Below are 24265 nucleotides of genomic sequence, written 5' to 3' on the forward strand. Positions count from 1 at the left end.
GTTCTAAATTGGCTAAGTTCTAAAATTGTCCAATGGAAATGTCCAAAACTCCGGTCAAGCACTTTGATATTAGCCGCTGCCGCCAACCAGGGTTCCCCTTTTCTTTCCATACTCTCGCTGGTTACCTTGGTCACCCTCCATTGACCACCGTTCTCACCAGTTAGCATTTCCAGTCCTCCGTGTTCCCAATAGTATCTAAAGCCTCCACGCAACCACAGCATACTCCGTTGGTGTTCATAGTATTCTCTTACTTGGCCTCCTTGTCTTCCTGCAGACCTCCTTCTCCTCCTCCTTCCTCTCCTCGGCAGCCAGCTCAGTTTCTCCATGCAGCCCCCCCATCCGACTGGCCCTCCATGCAGTTTCTCCATGCAGCCCCCCCATCCGACGCCAAACACTCCCACCATTCAGCGTTCCAGCGTCTCAGGTCCGTCTGGTGGTCTAGCTGTCTCAGTTCGGCTGTCTCAGTTGTTCTCCAGCCCATCCAACTCAGTTTAGTCTCTCGGCACCATGGCTTAGCAGTGGAAGAAAGGACAAACGGCAGGCGGCTGCATTTCCAAGCCCCAAATTAACAGAGTCTCTGCGGTGAGGAGAATCAAGGCAAAACGCCGCAGAGCAGGGGGGTAGCAGGCATAGTTCCCTCTAAGCTGAGCAGTGAGCAATCGCTCACTTAAAAATCATCATCAACTCAGAGTTTTCCAAACCTGCCCAGAAGCCGAGAGGGAAAGAGTGAGAGGGAAGGAGAGAGAGAGGAAGAGAGGAAGAGAGAGAAACAGATAGAAAAAAGAGAGGAAGGAAAAGAAAAAGAAAAAGAATGGGAGTAAGGAAGAGAGAAAGAAAATCAAAATCTAGTTTGAAACTAGCTCAACTATTTAAGTGGCATTTTGATATTGATAGAGTTGCCCTATTATGAGCTCACTGTTTTAGACACACAGTACAGTATTTTATTTTGAAATTCTCTGAGGCAAAACAGGGTGGGTATTTTATTTGTTTGTTTGTTTGTTTGTTTATTATTTCTGTGCCGCCCAGTCCCAAAGGGACTGCCGCTCAGACACTATACTTTTCTGCCCCCCCCCCCAAAAAAATTAGAGGGAACACTGGTAGCGGGATCTTCCCGGACTGGACACAAAGGGTACTTTCTCTAGGACTCCAGGCTCCAAACTCCAAACTCTTCCTCTGTCCTCTGCCCTCTGCCCTCCCAGCGAGGATAAATAGATGCCGCAGTGCTGCGAATAACAAGCGGCTCAGCTTTCCCCCCCCCGGTCGCCATCTTCCGAAGCCCAGCTGATCAGGCTACACACTCCGAGGGCAGAAAGGAGCACAGAGCAACAGAGAAGGCACAGAGAATGAGGGTCCTCTTGGGCAGGAAGTGCTGGCCTTTCCAAAACTTGAAGTCCAAAACGAATTTAGTCACAATTTTCTGTATTTACCGATGTTATAGACCGTAGTCCGGAACCGGATTTCTGAATTCAAGTGGCTGAATCTTTTCGTTTCAAATGTTGCTACTAATGCTAGGTCATATATAATGGTTAGATTTGGTGATAAGATTAATGTCCAGGCCTGACATGGTGCAGAATTTGGGAAGATCTTTAGATGACTTAGGACAGTGATGGCAAACCTTTTCTTCCTTGAGTGCCAAAAGAGTGTGGGTGAGCACTATCGTGCTTTCACAAGTGCCAACACCCATAACTCAATGCCTGAGGAGAACGAAAACAGCTTCCCCCCCACCAGGAGGCCCTCTGGAGGCTAGAAATGGCTTGTTTCCCAACTTCTGGTGGGCTCAGTAGGCTCGGATTTCATCCTCCCCAGGCTCCAAAGGCTTCCCTGGAGCCAGGGAAGGGTAAAAACGCCCTCCCCTCCCATGATCTCTGGAAGACAAAAACACCCTCCCAGAGCTTCTGTGTGAGCCAAAAATCAACTGGCCAGCACACACATGCATGTGGGAGCTGAGTTAAGGCAATGGCTCACATGCCAGCAGATACGGCTCCCTGTGCCGTATCTGCTCGCCCCCATTGACTTAGGAACTCAATACTTAAGAGTGATGGTGGCAGAAAACAAAGAGTAAATGTAATTGAACAGAGCAGCATATCCACATTTGCTAACAATATGAGCAACAAAACATGATTTTATTTATTTATTTGTTTATTTATTTTATTTTATTTTACTTCTATGCTGCCCAATCCTGAAGGACTCAAGGCGGCTTACAACAATATAAAAACACAAATACAGTAAAAAAGAAGTCAAATATAGAAAATCTAACTCAATCAATCCAGGCAACACACATACATACCATTCAATGTAATTTGGCCATGGCAGATGTCAGTTTCATGGCCCCCAAGCCTGCCAGTTAAAGCCAAGTCTTTATAGTCTTTCAGGAGGCCAATAAGGTGGGAGCAGTACAGACATCAGGGAGGAGTTTGGTTTCGTAGAGCCAGGCCGGTCACAGATAAGGCCCTTCAACGTGCCCCTGCCAACCTGCATTGTTTAGTTGACGGAATCTGGAGGAAGCCAACTCTGTGTTATCTTACTAGTCTCTGGGAGATATGCGGCAGGAGACGGTCCCATAGATAGTCTTACCCTAAGCCATGCATGGCTATATAGGTGATAACCAACACCTTGAATTGTGACTGGAGATTAACTGGTAGCGAGTGCAGCTCGTGGAGCGTAGGTGATACATGGGGGTACCTCGGTACACCCATAATGGCTTGCGCGGCTGCATTTTGGATTATTTGCAGTCTCCGAACACTCTTCAAGGGTAGCCCCATGTAGAGTGCATTGCCATAATCAAGACGGGAGATGATTTAATTTAAAACATTTGTATGTACAGGTAGTCCTCAAGTTAAGAATATAATGGAGCCTGCCTATTCCATTTGTAACCCGAGGATTCATAGGAGTGAATCTCGTACCTTGAATGCAATCACTCCTTCCCATACATTTGCTAATTGATTGTGTGGCTCGTTAAGTGCACATCAGGGTGGAGAAGACCATGGGGGTCTAGTGATTGAGCAAGCCAACTGCTTAAGACCACCCAAGCCCCCCCGAACCCACTGAAATACCTCATGCTCCGCACAACTGCTTCCCCCCCACAACCTGCTAGACCAGGTCACTTACAATGTGAAGATCTAGAAACTGTCTCTTCTCCAGCTTCTCAGCTGCATGCGCCCCTCTGAGGTTCTGTTTAGACTTACGCAGGCATTGTCCAACAGTTTGCTGCAAAATGTGCAATGTGCCAGGTGAGGCCTGCGTAGGCCTAAACAGTGTGTTGGAGAAGTGGGCCTGCACCTCTGAACCCATTTTAACCTGCAACGTGCCAGGTGAGGCCTGCACAGGCCTAAATAGAGCCCCGTTTTGGGCAGCAAACTGCCAGACGAAGCCTATGTACACGTAAACAGAGGATTGGCTTCCATTTTGGCTTGCAATGTGCGAGGCCTATGCAGGTCTAAAAAGAGAGCTGGAGGGGTGGGCCCGCACCTCTGTACCTCCATGTTGGCTGCAAAAGTACAGAATGAATGTTGCAGAGCCTCTGCGATTGTTTGTAAGGACGAAAGATGCCGTGATGCTGCAAGATTTGTAGTTTCAGGACTTGTTCATAAACACTAGGGGATGCTGAATGCATAACTTCAAACAGTAACCCAGGGATTACTGTATTTTTTGGAGTATAAGCTGCATCAGAGTGGGCCTGGGGTATGGATGTGACATTCCCGGCACAGCTGCTCCTCGAAGGGAAGCCGCCAAAACCGCCTCAGCAGTTGCTGCTGCTGTTGACTGGTTAACTCAGCGGCGCACCCACCTTGCCTCTGCCACCCAGAGGCCCCGTGCAGCCACCTGGAATGCAATGCTTTGCTGCTGGGTGTGGAGTGGAGCATCTGGGAGCTGCTCGTGAGGATTCCCTGAGAGAGAGAGACAAAGGCAGAGAGATGAGGGGTAAAAAGAGAAAGACAATATGTGCATGTGGAGAATCCTCATCGCGAGGGGCTCCTGGAGGCTCCGCTCTGCACCAGGTTAAAGCCCCAGCAGCAACCCGCGATGCACCGAGTCCACAAAAGGTAAACCACGAAGTGGCGAGGGGTCACTGTCAATGTTCCCTATAAGTTTTGTGTGCACGCGTGAAGACAACGGGGAGTCTTGGCGCAGCACTTTCCAAGTGTGCGCAGTTATACTTTCCCACCTGCCGTGGTCTGGCTCCTCCCCACTCCAACCCTGCTGAGTGCGGCAGCGGTGGTACTTTGAAAGTGCTGGGCAGTCATGCTCCTCCTCCCTCCTCCGCCCCTGCCGAGAGGTCAGTCTCACCGGTGGCCGAGAAACTGCTTGGCCTGAAGGCCGGGCCATGCTGGGCTGAGGCTGGGGTAAAGCACCTCGCCGTCCCCTGCGCCGGAGAGAACAGCCAGCGGACAAGCCCAGCCAGGAACCAGCAGTCGGTGAACTTGAGGTGAGAAGCTGAGTCCTCCCTGTGCTGTTTGCAGGGGGAATAAGGGAAAATCCAGGGTGGGCAGGACAGGAAATCCTGGGGGGGAGGAGGAGTGGGGCAAAGATCTTGCCCTTCTTACTGCCTTCGCCAGCGCTCCACAGCTCTGCCAGCACCCCACAGCTCCGCCAGCGCCTCCTGCTGTGTCTCTATGTCCTGCCAGCCTTGGGACAGAAGGGGCCCGAAGGTTCATCCCCTGGGAGAATCCAGGCGGAGGCGCTTCCAGCCCGCTTCACTTGCCCGCCTGCTGAAGTTCAGCCAAGTCTCCTCCCCCACCCTTTGGGGTCCGCGGGGCTTCTTCCGCCCCCTTGCCACTGGGCCAGGAGCGGGGTCTTGGGGGAGGGGGGCTCCGGAAAGGGTGTTTTGATGCATCTGTTTATCATGCATCAAAACAGGAAAGGTGCTTATTCCAGGCAATTCCGGGATCGCAGGCGGCTTGCTTTCACCAATTGGCAAACCCTCCTTTCTGCCACCAGGCTGCCTGGCTGTGACTTGGGATTCTTCCCAGGAGGTGGGGAAGACTGAAGGCGCACAAGCGGGGACCCTCTGGGGCTTCTTGCCCCCCACCGTGCCTGACTCTTTGCTCGTAGAACCTCCGGGTCTCTTTGGCTGCCTAGCAGGTCCGGGGCTGCCCTCACATTTCAATGACCCCGTAGTAAAGATGGGGCTCCGCAGAGCGTCTGCTAAACTTTCTTCTCCCAAACCCCTTTTCCCACTTTTAAAAAGGATGCTGGACTGCAAAAGGGCTTTATGGGGTTCGTTTACTGGTGGTTACTGTTAAGATTGACACATTTTCTACTCCAGATTGTTCGGCGGTATTTTAACTTGATAAGTTTAGGGGAGAGAAAGGGGGGAGGAAGAGAGAAAGAAGGAGGGAAGGAGGGGAGGGAGAGGGAGAGAATGAGAGAAAAAAGAATGGAAGGAAGAGAGAAAGAAAGGAAGAGAAAAAGAAAGAGAAAGAAAGGAAGAGAAAAAGAAAGAGAAAGAAAGAGGGAGGGAGGGAGAGAAAGAAAAAGAAACAGAGAAAGGGAGAGAGGGAAGAATAGAGAGAGAGAAAGAGAAAGGTAGGAAGGAAGAGAGAGAGCAAAATCTAGTTTCAAATAGCTAAACTATTTAAGTGGCATTTTGATACTTAGCAGAGTTGTTGTCTGATTACCTGCTATGCAAGCTTTTTGAGGATTTACAAGGCCATGTATGTAACCAAAAGCAAATTGGTCATGTTTAATGTTTCTATGCAGGATAATGATAAATCACCTTCTAATTTTATTGTAAATAAATTTTACTGTAAATAATTTTATTGTAAATCACTCTACTAAACACATAATTCCCACAATACTGCCAAACCTTTTGCTAAGTCTGCACTTCTATTTCTACTAGTTTTTTCTCATCATTCCTATCACCCATTTCCTCCCAATTAGGACTGTATGTCTGACTGTAATTTGTTGCTTGTATCCTAAGATTTTTATTAATATTGATAGTTTCTTCATTGTTTATTTGACCCCTCTGACAATCATATCAAGTGTTGTACCTCATCATTCTTGACAAATCTATATTTTCTTTTAGGTAGACTGAGAGCATAGAAACATAGAAGTCTGACGGCAGAAAAAGACCTCATGGTCCATCTAGTCTGCCCTTATACTATTTTCTGTATTTTATCTTAGGATGGATATATGTTTATTCCAGGCATGTTTAAATTCAGTTACTGTGGATTTACCAACCACGTCTGCTGGAAGTTTGTTCCAAGGATCTACTACTCTTTCAGTAAAATAATATTTTCTCATGTTGCTTTTGATCTTTCCCCCAACTAACTTCAGATTGTGTCCCCTTGTTCTTGTGTTCACTTTCCTATTAAAAACACTTCCCTCCTGGACCTTATTTAACCCTTTAATATATTTAAATGTTTCGATCATGTCCCCCCTTTTCCTTCTGTCCTCCAGACTATACAGATTGAGTTCATTAAGTCTTTCCTGATAAGTTTTATGCTTAAGACCTTCCACCATTCTTGTAGCCCGTCTTTGGACCCGTTCAATTTTGTCAATATCTTTTTGTAGGTGAGGTCTCCAGAACTGAACACAGTATTCCAAATGGGGTCTCACCAGCGCTCTATACAGCGGGATCACAATCTCCCTCTTCCTGCTTGTTATACCTCTAGCTATGCAGCCAAGCATCCTACTTGCTTTCCCTACCGCCTGACTGCACTGTTCACCCATTTTGAGACTGTCAGAAATCACTACCCCTAAATCCTTTTCTTCTGAAGTATTTGCTAACACAGAACTGCCAATACAATACTCAGATTGAGGATTCCTTTTCCCCAAGTGCATTATTTTACATTTGGAAACATTAAACTGCAGTTTCCATTGCTTTGACCATTTATCTAGTAAAGCTAAATCATTTACCATATTACAGACCCCTCCAGGAATATCAACCCTATTGCACACTTTAGAGTCATTGGCAAATAGGCAAACCTTCCCTACCAAACCTTCCCCTATGTCACTCACAAACATATTAAAAAGAATAGGACCCAGAACAGACCCTTGTGGCACACCACTTGTAACCTGACTCTGCTCAGAATACTCGCCGTTAACAATAACTCTCTGATGTCTACGCTTCAGCCAGCTGCAAATCCATTGAACTATCCAGGGATTAAGTCCAATCTTCACTAATTTATCTATCAGCTCTTTATGTGGAACCGTATCAAAGGCTTTGCTGAAGTCCAAGTAGGCAATATCCACGGCACCACCTTGATCCAACACCTTTGTGACATAGTCAAAGAAATCAATGAGATTAGTCTGACATGATTTACCTTCAGTAAAGCCATGCTGATTTAGGTCCAATAGGTTTTTGTTTTTTAGGTGCTGATTTATCCTCGTTTTGAGTAGAGTCTCCATCATTTTAACTACAACTGATGTCAAGCTAACTGGCCTGTAGTTACCAGCTTCTTCTCTACTGCCCTTCTTGTGGATAGGCACAACACTGGCCATTCTCCAATCCTCAGGAACTTCTCCTGTTAACAAGGATTGGTTAAACAAATCAGTCAGGGGGTAGCAATGACAGATCTGAGTTCTTTAAGAACTCTGGGGTGGATGCCATCCGGACCCATTGCCTTATTTATCTTTAATCATTCAAGTTCTTCTAAGACATCGGCTTCTAAGATCACTGGAGCAAAGGCACCAAGACAAATTCCTTGTGTCCAATCACACTTGGCCAATAAAGAATCCAATCCAATCCAATCCAATAAATGTATTGTACATATGTCATATTTTCAGTTTTTTAAAAAATTCAGCAACTTATTTCTGTACAAATGTTTAAAAGTATGGCCTTTTCTAACTGGATGTTGTATTTTTTAATTCTCTGAAGGCGCTTTTAATTGCTGCTAAATGAGGTTGCTTTTGAAAAAACAAAACAAAAAAATCAAAACTTGTTTATTTATTTATTTAGACTTCTATGCCGCCCAGTCCCGGAGGACTCACCTAACATGCCGCTCAGACACTATACTTTTCCGCTCACACCGAAAAAAAATTAGAGGGAACGTTAGTAACTGTATATATAATGTTTGGATGGGGTGAATGGCCAGGATCTGAGTGACTATGGGCAAGCCCTATCTCTATAATTTTCTTATACAAATTGTGTCCAACAATCTGCTGGAGAAAAGCAGGGGAGAAGACAATTCTATAAACCACTGTAATCCATTCACAAAATTCTCTACAGATAAAATAGTTCACATTTCCTCTCAGCATATTACTTTTTTCTATTTAATAAGAGAACTGTGGCAATTTCTTGAAAGATTGTTTCAAATTCTTTTAAGCTAGTGAAATGAGTAGACAAGATTCTCTATAATTACAAATTGTATCAGCTTTGGGCTGACCTATATCCTCTCTCACTTATTTGGGAAGCCAATAGGGATACGAACAACTTAATTTGAATGGTGAGTAATACTTCCCTGATGAAGAGATGGTACTGCATCTGTCTCCAAAGAGATATATTGTATCTGCTCTAAAAGGCTTTCTCTTGATCCAACTACACTGGGCAATTTCCAACTCATTTTCTTTCTTTTTTGGGGTGGGTGGGTGGAGATGTTAGACTTCAGAACATTGGATGACAAACAAATTAGATAACCCAAATCCCTTCTACATGAGATCCAGACTTGGCATCACAGTGAAATTGCACAAAGCGACTTACGGTGGGATCTGATGGAAATTCTTTCTGGTCACATTAAAGCTCTCTGCAGTATTTAGTAACTATGATGGCATCCTTATGGACCAACAGTGACAATTTAAAGTACCAGTGCACAGTAATTCTGAAACAGGCAGTTCTCACCAGTGATTACTGAGGAGGGACACTGAATTTTATTTACATCTTCATATACTATGGGAAGTTATTCAATTTGAGATGAAGCATCATTAATGTTCCAGTGAAAGTCAATGTATATTGCAACTCAAAGCAGGAAATGTTGTGACTGTCCTTATTTGCCATTAGAACTAGATGAATTAGATGACATAAAAAAAGGTTTAATATGAATTCCACCAAGATGGGCATGATGTTCATAGGAGGAGAGTCACCTTTGGCTTTACTCCAACCCTAAAGTTAATTCTGGACAGGGTCATCGCCGCTGAAGGAGCAGGTTTATTACTTGAAAATTATCTTCGATTCCTAGCTCCTGTTCAAGCAGCAGGTGAAGGCTGATGCCAGTAAAGTCAGTGTTATCATAGAAATTTGTATCCTTATTGTATGCTGCCCTGAGTCACCTTATTAATGAGAGGGATGGCATATAAAAAAAACAAACAGACTAATGTAACACATTCTACATGGAGTCTGTAGAGATTCTCAGTTATCCAGGTCATGGTTGTCCCAAAGGTGCTTTTTTCAGGAGGCAACTAGACTTTATTTTTTCTTTTGAAGACGTTTTGCGTCTCCTCTAAGAAGCTTCTTCAGTTCAACTGAGAATCTCTATAGACTTTTATACAATTTGGGATGAACATCCTTTGAATGGGGTGGAAGTAGGAATGGATTTCCAGAAAAATTGCAGACTAGAGGAGCTGTATTCAGGTGACCCCGAGGACATGGATAAACGTCCAAGTGCTTCAATGATCCTCTAAAATTACCAGTTTCTGCAAGAAATATAAATATGAATCTTTATTTTTATTTATTTATTGATTGATTGATTGATTTATTGATTGATTGATTGTTAGAGTTGAAAGGAACCATGCAGGTCATCAAGTCCAACCCCCTGCCTGAGCAGCAAATCCTATAGCACCCCAGCCAGATGGCAGTCCAATCTCCTCTTGAAAGTGTCCAAAGTTGGGGAGTTCACAACCTCCACAGGGAGGCTGTTCCACTGGTTGATTGCTCTGACTGTCAGGAAGTTCTGTCTTATTTCCAGGTTGAATCTCTCCTTGGTCAGCTTCCAGCTGTTGTTCCTCGTCCAGCCTTCTGGTGCCCTGGAGAATAGAGTGACCCCCTCCTCTCTATGGCAACCCCTCATATACCTGTATACTGCAATCATGTCCCCTCTGGCCCTCCTTTTCTCTAGGCTATCCATGCCCAATTCCCGCAATCTCTCTTCGTAATCTTGGCTTTGAGTCCCCTAATCATTTCGGTTCCTCTTTTCTGCACCTTCTCCAGAGTTCCGATGTCTCTTTTGTGGTGAGGGGACCAGAACTGGATGCAGTACTCCAGATGTGGTCTGACCAGGGGATAGTAGAGTGGTATTAATACTTCTCTGGTCTTGGAGTGTATCCCCCTGTTGATACAGCTTAGGATAGTGTTGGCTTTTTTGGCCACTGCTGCACATTGTTGGCTCATGTTTAGTTGATTATCCACCAGGACTCCGAGATCTCTTTCACAGTCACTACTGCTAAGAAGGGTTTCCCCTAGGCTGTATGTGTGTCTAGGTTTTTTTTTATCTAGGTGAAGGACTTTGCTTTTGTCGACGTTGAACATCATTTTGTTAGTGTGGGCCCACAGTGTTAATCTGTCTAGGTCTTTCTGAATTTTGAGCCTGTCTTCTAGAGTGTTGGCTACCCCCACCAGTTTGGTGTTGTCTGCAAATTTGATTAGTTCACATTCTATTTCCTCATCTAGGTCGTTGATGAAAATGTTGAAGAGCACAGGGCCCAGGACAGAACCCTGTGGTACCCCATTGCCTACCTTTTTCCATGTGGATTTGGAGCCATTGAGGACAACTCATTGGGTGCGTTGGTCAGCCAACTGTTTATCCATCTGCATGTGTTGAAATCTACCCCAATTATTCCTAATTTGTGGATTAGAAGGTTGTGGTCAACTTTATCGAAGGCTTTGCTGAAGTCCAAGTATATGAGGTCTACTACGTTGCGTTGGTCTATTGATTTGGTTATGGTGTTGAAAAACGATATGAGATTGGTTTGGCACGATTTTTTTCTGACAAACCCAGATATTATCTTGTTGGTTTTTAGGTAGTGGCAAAGTTGTTTTTTTATTATTTTCTCCAGTATTTTTCTAGGTATAGAAGTCAGACTGATAGGCCTGTAGTTGCCTGGGTCAGTCTTTCTACTTTTTTTGTGGATGGGGACTATGTCAGCTCGTTTCCAGTCTTCTGGTAGGTCTCCAGTGGTCCAAGATTTTTGGTAGATGATTGGTTCTGCTATGGTGTCTGCCAGTTCTTTTAGGACTCTGGGGGTGAAGTCCATCTGGTCCTGGTGATTTGTACTCATTTAGCTCTCATAAGTAGTCCCTTATTGTGTCTATGTTGAGTTCGGCTCCGGGGCTGATTGTTGCAGTTGAGTTGCAGGTTGTTTGGTTGGTGGTTCCTTTTTGTGTGAAGACTGATGCAAAGTAGGCATTGAGTAGCTGTGCTTCATTTTTGTTGTCTGTGATTCCGTTGCCGTATTCATTTTTTAGTGTAGTGACTGTTTCCTTGATTTTCTTCCTGTAGTTAATGTGCTGGAAGAAACTTTTTTTGTTGTCATTAACTTTCGTTGCAAGGTATTGTTCATGTTGGGCCTTTGCTGTTTTTATTTTTTGTTTGCAGGTTCTGGCTGTTTGCTGATATTCCGCCTTGGTTATGTGTCCTTCTTTCCATTTTTTGTATTTGGCTTTTTTTCCTTTTATTGTTGGTCTGCGAGATCTTTGTTTAGCCATGCTGGTTTCATTTTAGTTTTCTTGTTTTTCTTTTTTTCATAGGGATTGTGTTGTTTTGGGCATCTATGATAGTGGTTTTTTTATGGCCTCCCAGGGATTCCTGCATGGTTTTACCCTTTAGAAGTTCCTTCCAGGTTTTTTTTTTTCTAGATTCGCTCTGAGTTTGTTAAAGTCCGCTTTTCTGAAGTCTGGACTATAGTGGTGTTGGGTACAGAAGTTGGTGATTGTAATATGTTGAATTTTAGGATGACATGGTCACTCTAACCCAGTGTCCTTTCTTCTTTTATTCCCTCTATCATTTCTTCCCTGTTTGTTAATATTAAGTCGAGTATTGCAGTCCCTTCTGGTACCTGTTTCCACTTTTGGGTTTAGAAAGTTATCAGCAAGAGTGGTGAGAAATCTATCAGACTTTCCACTTGGTGCTGAGTTTGTTTTCCAGTTAATGTCGGGATAGTTAAAGTCCCCCCATTATTGTTGGTGCTGTGCTTATTGCATATTTCTGTTGGGTTGGCTTATAAAGAGAGAACTCTCTATTTTCCTTCCCCCAACACCCCCCAACACATACAACCGACCCCCTTTTTTTCTTTTTTCTTTTTTTTTTTTTTTTTTTTTTTTTTTTTTTTTTTTTTTTTTTTTTTTTTTTTTTTTTTTTTTTCTTTTTTTATGACCTGGTTGACTGAGAATCTCTACAGACTTTTAGCTATACAATTTGGGATGAACACCCTTTGAATGGAGTGGGAGTAGAAATGATTTCCAGAAAAATTGCAGATTACAGGAACCAGGGGCATTACTCAGGTAACCCTGAGGATACAGATAAACCTCCAAGTGCTTCAACAATCCTCTAAAATTACCAGCTGTCTGCAAGGAATATAAATATAAATCCTTCTATTCCCCATTATTCTGTCAGAGCTGAAGAAGCTTTTTGGATGAGAAGTGAAATGTCTTCAAAAGAAAAAACAAGAAAGTTCAGTTGCTTCCTGAAAAAAGCACCTTTGGGATTCTACCTGGAGCTATTTTTGAAAATGGCTTAAAAGTACATTCAGCAAGTCATCTTCTAATAGGGATGAAAATATTTGGCAGCACAACACTGATGCTTTATTTGCTTCACTGGCCATCAATAGATTTCCAGGGCTACTTAAAAATGCTAGCATTAATCTAAAAAGTAAAAAATGCTTTGACTCCTCTATACCTTTAACACTGTCTTCAGCAACTAGATTTGGTCAAACATGTCATATTCAGAATGGAATTGCTGAGCATCTTCATGTTATATTTAAGATTGATGGTATGGCCTGCCTTTCTGATATTGTCTATTTTATTATATTATGCTTTATGCATTTTTTTTGGGGGGAGGGGATACTTATGACCACAATTGAAGCCAAGATTTTTGTTGCTAAGCAAATACAGTTGTTAAGTGAATTTTGCCTCATTTTATGATCTTTCTTGCCACAATTGTTAAATGAATCACTGCAGATGTTAAGTTGGGGTTGCTAAGAGAATTTGTCTTCCCCTTTGCTTGTCAGAAAGTGGCAAAAAGTGATCACATGATCGGAGGACACTGCAATTGTCATAAACTATATGGACTATAAGACGCACATTAGCTTTAGAAGAGGAAAACAAGAAAATAATATCTGCCTCTGCCTCCCAGCATTCATCATCTATCTATCATCTTCCTTGCAGCAAACAGCCTGGTCAACTTCAGCATGTAATTGCAACCCCAGGACGCAGCTCATCAGGGCTCTGCCCTGCTGCACCCACCACTGGTCAACTGAGCTGATCTGCTGCCACCACCAGGAAGTGCTGGAGCCTTCACTGCCAAGCAGTTGATTGTTGGATCATCAGTTGCATCAGCCTCTCAGAATACTGCCGATAACTGTTCAAGGTGGTGGGGGATCACTGCCACCTATCGCTGCCACCATAATTCACTACAGATCGCTATCTCTACCTATCACCATTTGCTGCCTCTGCTGTTTGCCACTGCCAAATGGTGATTGACGCCACCTAGAACAGATGATCGGCAATATTCCAGAAGGCCAATCCAACTCCCAATCAGCTGCTCAGCAGCAAAGGCTCCAGCATTCCCTAGCAGTGGGGAACTAACTCCCCTCCCCCTGCCACAATATTTGCTTTATAAGACACACAGACATTTCCATGCATTTTTTGAGGGGGAAAGTGTGTCTTATAGTACAAAAAATATGGTACTTAGAAGGAAAAACATCTAACCAGAAAATATCTACATAGATAAAAGAGACCATCCTACAATGTTCTAAAGAGTAAATGCTTCCTTGAATAGCATCTGCTGATTGAAAGGGAGAATAACTATCTATTAACAGAAATTATAAAACAGTTCTCTAGCCTGGAACTGTGATGATAGTGACTCTTGTATACAAAAGACTTGGGAGCGTCAAAACAAAAACAAAACAGCGTAAGTCAGAGCTACAGAAATAGCTAAGGAAGTAAAGCTAAATATTCTGTTGAACAAAGAAAAATATACTTGTGAAACTGCTGGCTTGAATCTTGAGTCTTTCTACTTCTTTTCGATCTTTCTGATTGAGTACAATGCCCCTCTGGCTTTGATCTTTCAAGGAAAACCTGGAAAGTATTCAATTGGATCTGAACCAACCATGGCAGGTTTCAATACTGGAAATACAATGGGGCTGGTTGATAATACTAACTACGACTGTGAAAATGTCCTGCAAACTTTACATCATATTGTGACAGAATGTCCATTCTCTGTCCTTTCTCTGGATCCCTGCAAGAACTACAGAATCTCAAGGGCACTTCTATCCAATGGCTAAAAAAATCTAGAGATCAGGCCATTGGCTAAGCCACTCTAGTAAAGGTTCATGAATAATTTAATTGTATTCATAATTTTGTTCTTTGTATTGTGCTTTTTAAAAAACAACTTTCTGTTCTGATATTTTGCATTTTGATATACATTTTATATGATGTTTTTTGGTTTTGTGAATTATATTCATTAATGCTGTATTCTATTATGCCATAAGAGAGGGGGAAGGGAGGGAGAGGGGACAGAGAAATGAGAATGCATTTACAGTGATCCCCCGATTATCGCGAGGGTTCCATTCCAAGACCCCTCGCGATAATCGATTTTTCGCGATGTAGTGGTACGGAAGTAAAAACACCATCTGCGCATGCGCGCCCCTTTTTCCATGGCCGCGCATGCGCAGATGGTGTTTTTACTTCCGCACCTGGGAAGACCCAGCAGCTGAGGAGACGCCTGCCTGCCCGCTTGTCCGCCGCTTTTCAGCTTGTCTGCCGCTTGTCCGGCCGCCGCTTTTCCGGCCGCCGCTTGTCTGCCGCTTTTCTGCTTGTCCGCTTGTCCGGCCGCCGCTTTTCCGCCCGCCGCTTGTCTGCCGCTTTTCCGCTTGTCCGGCCGCTTGTCCGCTTGTCCGGCCGCCGCTTGTCCGCCGCTCTGGGAGTTGAAGACCCAGGGAAGGTTCCTTCGGCCGCCCACCAGCTGATCTGCTCGGCAGCACAGTAGCAGCAAGGAGCCGAAGATGGGATTTCCCCGTTGCCCACGCAAAGGGGAAACCCCATCTTCGGCTCCTCGCTGCTATTGCGCTGCCGAGCAGATCAGCTGGTGGGCGGCTGAAGGAACCTTCCCTGGGTGCCGCCCGCCGCTCGAGAGCAAGAGGGGGAGAGATAGAGAAAGAGAGAGAAGGAAAGAAAGAGATGAGAGAGGGAGGAAGAGAGTGTGAGAGAGGAAGAAGCAAGATAGAGAAAGAGAGAGAGAAAGAAAGATGAGAAAGGAAGGGAGTGACGTCATCGGGTGGAAAAATCGCGATATAGCGTTTCGCAAAGATCGAGATTGCGAAACTCGGGGGATCACTGTATCTCTAGTTTAGGTTTTCTGTTATCATATGGTAACATTCTTCAGTTGTATTTAACATCATTTATATCTTATTTGCAACCTGCCCTGAAATATCTACTGTACTTATGAAAAAGACATTATTAGAAGGGTCACATACTAGTTCAGAAAAATATGCACCTGGAGCAGTTTAATAACACTCAGTTTTGTTATCAGAACTGCCATCTCAGACTTGCACTTTGCATTTGCTTGATGCCAGTCTACCATGGGTTTGGGGGGAGAGGCCTGAATGGGGGGGGGGGAGAAGTCCACTACTCGCAGTGTGTACCTTCTGGAGACACAACTTCAAGGTCAGATAGATGGGAACAGCATGTAGCTGCATACCAGCTTGCCCACAGTTGAAGAGACTGTTGCCAAATAATAATAATAATAATAATAATAATAATAATAATAATTATTATTATTATTATTATTTATTAGATTTGTATGCCACCCTTCTCCAAGGACTCGGGGCGGCTAATAAGATTGGACAATGGGAGACCAATGGTAATAACTTTGAGGAAGATAAACTTAGGGATTTTGGTGCACTAATTTCAGTTCAGGTTTACTTACTGCATTCTGCTTGACCTTTAGTAAAGTGTACCTTTTTTACTTACTAAATAGAGTCAAGGATCATTCTTTTTAAAGGCTAAAGCTGAGGCAGGACTGACATTTTCATTAGCCTAAATTGGCAATAGACAGCTTTTTGCTCTCCTACACTGTACGTTGTGTGATGGTTCTTTGTGTTAAGTCAACAGGATGTTTCAAAGTTACCACTTATTATACATAAAAATGTGCTTTCTGCATGCAAAAACAAAAAGGTAAGCTGTAAAGCTGTATAGGCCTGGCTTTTCCGACAGGTCTGGGGCCATTAATCTTATGGGGGTAAGCAGTGAGATCCGGCCATGAATGATATGAGGGTTTAACTGTAAATAGTTTAGAGGTTTTGTATTACTATTGTTTTAAACTCTTGTTGTGAGCCACCTAGAGTCCCTAGGGAGATAGGCGGGATAGAAATTGAATAAAATAAATAAGTTCTTCTGGGCTTGACATAATTACCGGTAATCTTATATATATGCATAGAAACATTTGTTCCATTTCATTTCTGCATAAGTATTTCTTTTAACTTTTACAAGGCACTGCATAATTTTTTATGCTTATTTCACTTAATGTATATGTATTTCTTAATACAGTGGTACCTCGAGATACGAGTTTAATTCGTTCCGGACCTGGGCTCTTAAGTCGAGCAGCTCTTATCTCGAACGACTTTTCCCCATAGGAATTAATGTAAATAATTTTAATTGGTTCCAGCCCTCAAAAAACTCACATAGTTAGTCTAAATTATGCAGAAAGACATGTTTTTAATGAAGAAATGTACATGTACATATAAATGAATAATGAAGTTTCTTTCACTTAACTTGTAAACTTTCTTAAACTTTTAAATTTACATATGTTCAACTTCTCTGCCACCCAATCCTGTAGGACAGAGGTCCCCAACCCTTTTTGCACCAGGGACCGGCTTTAAGCGATCAAGAGAGGAATGGGTGAATGAATGGACGGAGGGTGGGAAGGAAGGAAGGAAAGAGGGAAGGGACAGGAACAGAGGAAGGAAGCAAGGAAACTTATGAAAGGGGAGAGTAAGAGAGGAATGAGTGAAGGGAGGGAGGGAGGGAAGAAGGTGGGAAGGAGAAAGAAAAGAAGAAATAGAGGAAGGGAAGGTAAAAGAGAGAAAGAAAAAGAGCAAGAAAGAAAGCTGCAAGCACCCCCCCGAGCCCCCCAGGCCGGCTGCAACCTTTTAAAACACGCGCGCCGCTTCGCAGCTGTCTCCTGAAGCCGAACGCGGAAGTTAGCGTTTGGCTTCAGGAGACAGCTCCTTGGCGCTTGTATCTCGAATTTGGGCTTGTAAGTAGAACAAAAATATCTCTCCCCTCCCAGCTCTTATCTCGAGTTGCTCTTAAGTAGAGCAGCTCTTATGTCGGGGTTCCACTGTATGTACATTTTAGCAAATGATTTTTCCTAAAATATTTTCTGCATATTTTATTATTTTATATTTTCCTTATGGGAAAAATTGTGTAGTATTCATAATGTTTGGTACTCATTGTGACATCAGGAACCAATTAACTCTGAGTACTGTAGTACCATTGTAAGTACAAAAGATATAGTTTCTAGAATTCAAACAGAAAGTGCCAAATGAGATAAAATTCCATAACTACTATTCCAACTTCTGTGAAATGATACTTACACTTAGAGCAAAAGCAGTTTGGTAAGTGACTTCAGGTGGAAAAGTAAATGAATGTCCTGTTGTTACTGGACTGCTAGGTGGTGGGGTTACAATTAGTCCTGTGGTACTAATGTGAACCTATTAACAGCAAATACATTAAACACAATTAATGTCCCATCCATAAAATCTATTCATTCAATAAATGAACAAAGTAAAATACTTTTACAACAAAATATTACTTTTATATTTAATATAAATTACTTCTAGTTTTAAATTTATATGCTTTTCAAGTACAAATGTGTAATACAAATAAATATTATTGTTAATATATTTGAGGCTTCTTTATATATATTAATATTATTGATAAATAATAACAATGGTCCTTTTATATATTTTTGTTAATTTTAATGTTTGAATATTAATCCTTAATTTTTTTAACACTCTTAATTCAGGAGTGACATTCAGCCGGCTCAGGCAAGCAGGTATGGACTATTTGAATAGGTTTGGTGAACTGGCAAAAACCATCCATGGTTAGCTCTGCCCACACCTGCCTGGTCTCCCGCTCACTGCTCACCCCTTCCAGCCGCTTGCTCGCCCCTTCTGTCCAGGTTGGGGAATGCATGATTCTCTGGCTCCGGCCTTGCTCTGGACCTGCCCTCAGCCTCGCTTACCTACCTTCATGTCTTGGACATGACATGGTGAGGCTTGGCCAAAAAGCCTTCAGCCATGGCGGTCGATTTTGGCTGCCTTCTGAGCAGCTCCGCTGTGATGTGAGGGAGAAAAGTTCAGCTTCTCTCTGCCACAACATTCAACATGGCTGCTTCTCGCCTCCTTCTTGGGTTTACACAGAGCAAACATGAGAAGGAGGCAAGAAGTAGCCAAGTTAAATGCTACAGCAAAGAGAATCTGAATTTTTCTCCCTCCATTCACAGTGGAGCTGTTGCAGCCTGTCCCTTTAAGGTACAGTGGTACGTCTACTTATGAACTTAATTCGTTCCGTGACCAGGTTCTTTAGTAGAAAGGTTTGTAAGAAGAAGCAATTTTTACCATAGGAATTTTTGGCAATTTTTACCATACCATAGGAATCAATGTAAAAGCAAATAATGCATGCGATGGGGAAACCACAGGGAAGGTGGAGGCCCTGTTTTCTCCCACGAGATTCCTAGAGAAGCCCCACGGAACCTTCTCCCTGCCTTTTCCGGTTACAGTTTCAGAGGCTCGGGATTGTAAGTGGAAAATGGTTCTTGAGAAAAGGCAAAAAAACCTTGAACACCCAGTTCTTATCTAGAAAAGTTCGTAAGTAGAGGTGTTTGTTGGTAGAGGTACCACTGTACTTTGACCCCTGGGAAGGAAGGGGCCAATGGAGGCCATAAAGGAAGTAGAAGCTCTTCTGTGAATGGAGGGAGAAAAGTTCAGCTTCTCTGTGCCACAACATTCCCTATGAACCCTTCTCTTTCTCATACATATATGTTTTTCTACCGGGTTCTGTGGGCATGACTGGGTGGTAGGGTGGTTATTTGACTGAGCGGGCGTGAGTGACATAGAGCTGGCTACATCACTCAGTACTCAGTTACAGGACCCCCTACCAAGCCACGCCCACAGAACTGGTAGGGAAAAATTTTACATTTCATCCCTGCTTGATTTGTTTTATATTGTATCCTATAATATTGTAAAATGAATATCAGCCTCTGCATTTCTTCTCCTTTGGCCTGCTTTCATCAACTTCCGTTTGAAATGGTGGGAGGGGGGAAGACATTGGAATTCTGGGAACGCGGAGGAAGATGTGCTGGAGGGCCCTGCTGAGATAGTTTGAAAAAATAATAGGAAGTAATGGTATCACTCTTCTGTGCCTGGTACTGCTAGGTAGTTTGGGCTTGTTTATTGCCAGCTCAAGGTCAACGGCCATCGCATACCAGATGTAGAAAACCTAACAGATGATGCACCCACCTGACACCTAAGAACATAGGGATTGGATGGATGATCCAGGGGGGTTGCTGGGAGGGATTTGGTATCTTTGTAATATGCTTTTTTCCTCAGACTTTGCTTCGCTTTTGATGATTTCATAAGATATCTAGTAAAAGTACTCTTTGAAATTCAAATGGACTCTGAATTTTACTTTCCTGGATTCTGAAGGGAAGCGGACCCGACACTGGATCCTTCAGGGTGAGGGTGAGCGTACTGACAATATCATAAACCAGGCTCTCCTGGGCCAGAATGGGGCCAGCAGTAGGATCTCTGCCCTCTCATACAGAATTTTCAAAACAACTTTGGAGAGGAGGGCCAAGGGGGGTAAGGCATAGAGAAGGCTGAACAGCCAGGCACTGCAGTTGGTCCCTTCCACGTCCTGTGTTTGGAACCAGGTGAAGAACTGGTGTTCCCCCTGGTGGCAAAGAGATTGATTGATTGGTTTCTTTGTTTGTTTGTTTGTATGCCGGTTGACCTGCAGCCTGGGTGGAGATGCCATTCTGTCCAGTCGAGCAGCTGAGCCAGTCCACCCATAAATTGGATGTCTTGGAGATGTGCTCCGCCAATATTGAAAGGAGATGTTGTTCTGCTCAACTGCTGAGAGTCCTGGCCTCCTCCATCAGGGCACAGAACTTGGTGCCCCCCTGCCTGTTAATATGGGTCTTGGTTGAGACATTGTTGGTGAGGATTAGGATATGCGCCGCCAATGTCAGTAGCTGCAGTCCTCACAGGGCCAGAAACATGACATGCAGCTCCAGTTGGTTGATGCTGAGTGTTGCCTCCAATGCTGACCAGAATCCTTGAGCCACAGCCAACTAGGTATGGACCATCCAATCCGACAGACTAATGTCTGTTGTCTGGACAAGTCTGCGAGGTTCATGGAACAAGTTCCCCTTCACGATGGCAGGTGATTTCCACCATAGGAGGGATTGGCAGACCTCTGGGGGAACCAGGAACCAGGCTGGAGAGGAACCTTGTCAATGAGGTGGGCTGCTAAAGCTGCCAAGATCTTGGTGAAAACTCTGGGGAAGAGAGGGGCTAAAGTGCAGAGTCTGATACTGGTAATGGACACCCCTGTAGTAGAACCGCAAATACTGCTGGTGCAAGGAGAGGATAGAGATGTGGAGGTAGGCCTCCGTCAAATCAACTGAAGTGAGGTCCCCCTTTCGAATGCATGCCAATATGAACTGAAGTGAGTGCATCTTGAACCATCTGTATTTGATGTGACGATTCAGCCTTTTTGGGTTAAGAATGGCTCTCTACCCTCCTGAGGATTTGGGGACTACAAACAAAATGGAGTAGAACCCATGCTCGATTTGGTCTTCAGGGATCTGCTTGATAGCTCGAATCTCCAGTAGGTGTTGTATGACAGTTTGCATGAGGACACACTTATCAGGATTGTTTGCCAATGGACATCTGATGAAGAACCCTGGTGGGTGGTGGTGGAGAGAAATTCCAGGGAGAGGCCCAATTTCACTGTCTCCCTGACCCATGTGCTGGACATGACCACCTCCCACTTGTCAGCAAAGAGTGCCAAATGGCCATGATGAGGGACTCATCCAAGGACTCACTTTGTGCGATGAAAGAAGCGACCGCCTCTGCCTCAAAAGATTGTTTACCTCTACAAGCCTGGGGAAAACCTCCATCTAGTCCCATACTGACCTAAAGCCCTAGGGTAGGTTAGAAGGGGATAGGGTCTCAATTTTGGAAGGGCCGCCTGGGGTACTGCCCCGAGTGAAAAGAGCTCCTTAAAGGTGATTGGAAGACCTTACTCTTATCCCTGGACTCATCCAAGATTGGATCCAGGTCTGCTCTGAACAGCTGGCAGCAGTCAAATGGAGCTGTACTAAGATGCAATTTGTGCTGCATGTCAACTTGCCAAGAGCGCAGCCAGTGCAGTCTGTGTGCTACAATCGATGACTTCATGGAGCTTGATGCAAATCTAGCCGATTGTAGAGTGGCATCTGTTGAATAGCGGGTGGCAGCCAGGAATTTACTAATGTACTGTTGTTCTGTAGGGTCAGAGGTGGGCAGTCATTCCTGGAAGTCCTGGAGCCAAATGAGGGAAGTCTGAGTAAAAAACAAGACAGAGGCTGAAGCCTGGACCACCCAGACCGCTGCTTGGTGAATCTTTTGGAGCGCTTGCTCCATTTATCTCTCCTCCGGTCATAACAGTTCCTCAGGGTCCCCTGGCAGGTTGGTGGAGGAGAAGAGTGGCATCAGTGGGGCATCCACCGATGGGGTTGGAGGGAAGGTGGCAATTCTGACCTGAAATTAAAGTAGCAGTGATCATAAAAGATGGAATGGGTCTATCAACTGGAGTACTCCACAGACTGTGGACAGCATGAACGAACAATTGAGGGCAGGGCACAACCTGGACCTCCAGAGTATGCTCCATGAACAGGCAATTGATGAGAGAATGAGAAGCTTCTGAAGAATCTGACCCTGATGACCCCAGGTTTGCAGCATTCCATACCTTAAAAAGGAGTGACTTTAAAAGACTCAGATGGAACAGTCCCAAGGAGACGGGGGATCAGGCAAGATGCCCTCATCCTCAGAGTTCAGATCAAAACCGGCCTCTTCATTGGAGAAAACAAGAAGGGAGATGATGCCACTCCTGAGAATGGTACCCCTCTTGCGACTCAAGGTCCGCATCTACAGTGCCGCCACCCCCAGCCCTGGGCAGAAGTGCCAAGAAATTTCAGCTGTTGCAGACATTCTGCCATGCCATGCTTTATGGCCACTGAAATCATGGCCTGGACATTGGTAGGGTCCTGAAGGCTCTCAGTTGCCAATGGTCGGAGTCTAACAGTGGTTGGGGTAAAGGTGGCAGAGGGCCTGGCTGAGGCCAAGCCAATCATGTGCTTCCTGCTGGTAGAGGGCAGTGGCTGCTCCCAAATTTTCTGCATCTGCCAATGGGAGGTCACGTGCATCCAGGGAGATGTTGTTCCCATGGTCCCCCTTGTCACGCTGAGAATTGCCAGCCACAGAGACATTCAGTAGTTAAAGAGTTAAGGTGTGCCTTCCCTCTAATCACACCCATATTTACATCACATCCCACATAGTCACATCCGCCTGCTTACGTAGCAAGCATTCCATTCTATCTCTCACCTTTCCCTGCAGCCATGTTCCGGCTGTTTTACAAGTGTCGCTCGTGGCACAATTTATTTTCTGTTTACTAAATAAAGTTTGTTTACTTTGATTCCTTCCTGCCTGCCGAGTCTAATTAAAAATCCATCCCTCAACATGGTAAGCATCGATGGTTCTGTTTACCCTAATTAACCAGGCTGAAAAGCCTGCAAAATAAAGCGCAGACATCTTCTCTGCCTTTTGAAACAAAAATGCAGACCTCGGCAGGAGACGCCTCCACAGAAAGATTTACAACTCCAGCGAACGATATGCCTGATATCCCGGCACAAGAAATTCCTTCTCAAAGAATCTTGTCTCTGGCTCCAGATAAAGCACAGCAAAGAGTGAGTAACATTCCTATTATAATTGATAGCTTGCAAGACAGCCAAAATGTCTCCGATGTTCCTAACTCTCATAAAGAAGCAGAAGTATTTCTCTGTGAAAAACAATGTCCTCTGAAGGATTATACTAGCAATATTAATTCAGTGGCAATACAGAAAGCAGAATGTTATAATAAAAAATATGTGTTCCTGGAGAACTCTGAAATGAAAGCAAATGTTTTGAATCTTGAGCAAAGCAAGCAAGCTAATTTAAAATACCCTATTGAAGTCACAGAAGCCACTACGAATCCTTATCAGCAAGGAAATATGCCAAATATTCTTGGAGCTCAGCCACAGCTTCAACCTAATGAGAACCAGATGTTAATAAAGCTTTCCGAGCCAGCTCCAAAAGGATGTCAGTTTTTCCTAGAATACATTAATATGCAGACTGTAAAATTTTTAGCTGGTGATTTAAGACATGATATTAATGCAATGCAGAAATGTTTATCAAAATTGAAGCTAGACAAGAAAGCATGTGATTTAACACAGCCTGAAATGATCTTATAGAATTCTATTGTACTGAATGAATGAGAAAAGAGCTCAAGCTTGATCAGATAACAAGCATGCAGTTAATGTATTGCCAAGGAGAAATATATGGTTTACCAGAACAAAAGAAGATGGCGTCTGTCCAAAAACAGTCTGTTCTTTTGAAAAGCAATAATGATGTCATGCATTCCTTAGCACTCAAGGAACCAGGTGCAGCACCACCCAGTGGCCAAACTGAAAAAATACCCAGCTCAATTTATTTTCAGGAATCTGGCTCATTTCCAAGCCAGATCCAAAATGCGCCACCCGGTGGCCAAATTAAGCAATTGCACCAACTGCACCAAAATGTTATTTCATTGCCAGAAAGCTCAGGAGCGCCATCCAGTGACCGTTTTAAGCAATACAGGTCATCAAAAAATTTAGATGGCCAGAAAAATGATGATTTGTGCCAAAAAGATTTCTTTTTAGATTTCCAAATGAACAAAGAAGCTTCAGCAGGACAATTCTACTCTGCAGACAAAGAAAGGTTTGTACCTCAACAGACATTTTCGCAACAAGTACCCCAACCAAGTCAAGGGGTGCAATTATCACAGGTACAACCGCCTCAAGTTCCTGCTACACCCACGCAACCGGCGCAAATT

The 24265-nt window shown here is 44.0% G+C and overlaps 1 protein-coding gene across 4 annotated transcripts in view; it reads right to left on the reverse strand.

Moving 5' to 3' along the window:
• The window catches only part of SH3RF1 (SH3 domain containing ring finger 1), a 146614-nt gene that overhangs the window by 37919 nt on the left and 84430 nt on the right, over window positions 1-24265 (reverse strand). For 3 of the 4 annotated variants that reach the window (XM_070757405.1, XM_070757404.1, XM_070757406.1), the window contains exon 6: window positions 17686-17802. The exons of the other annotated variant lie outside the window; for it this stretch is intronic. In XM_070757405.1, the coding sequence (XP_070613506.1) occupies window positions 17686-17802 (117 nt within the window). The remainder of the gene's footprint in view (window positions 1-17685; window positions 17803-24265) is intronic. 4 annotated transcript variants of the gene reach the window in all.

This window comes from Erythrolamprus reginae, chromosome 7 (genome assembly GCF_031021105.1).
Source record: "Erythrolamprus reginae isolate rEryReg1 chromosome 7, rEryReg1.hap1, whole genome shotgun sequence".
Classification (NCBI taxonomy): domain Eukaryota; kingdom Metazoa; phylum Chordata; class Lepidosauria; order Squamata; family Dipsadidae; genus Erythrolamprus; species Erythrolamprus reginae.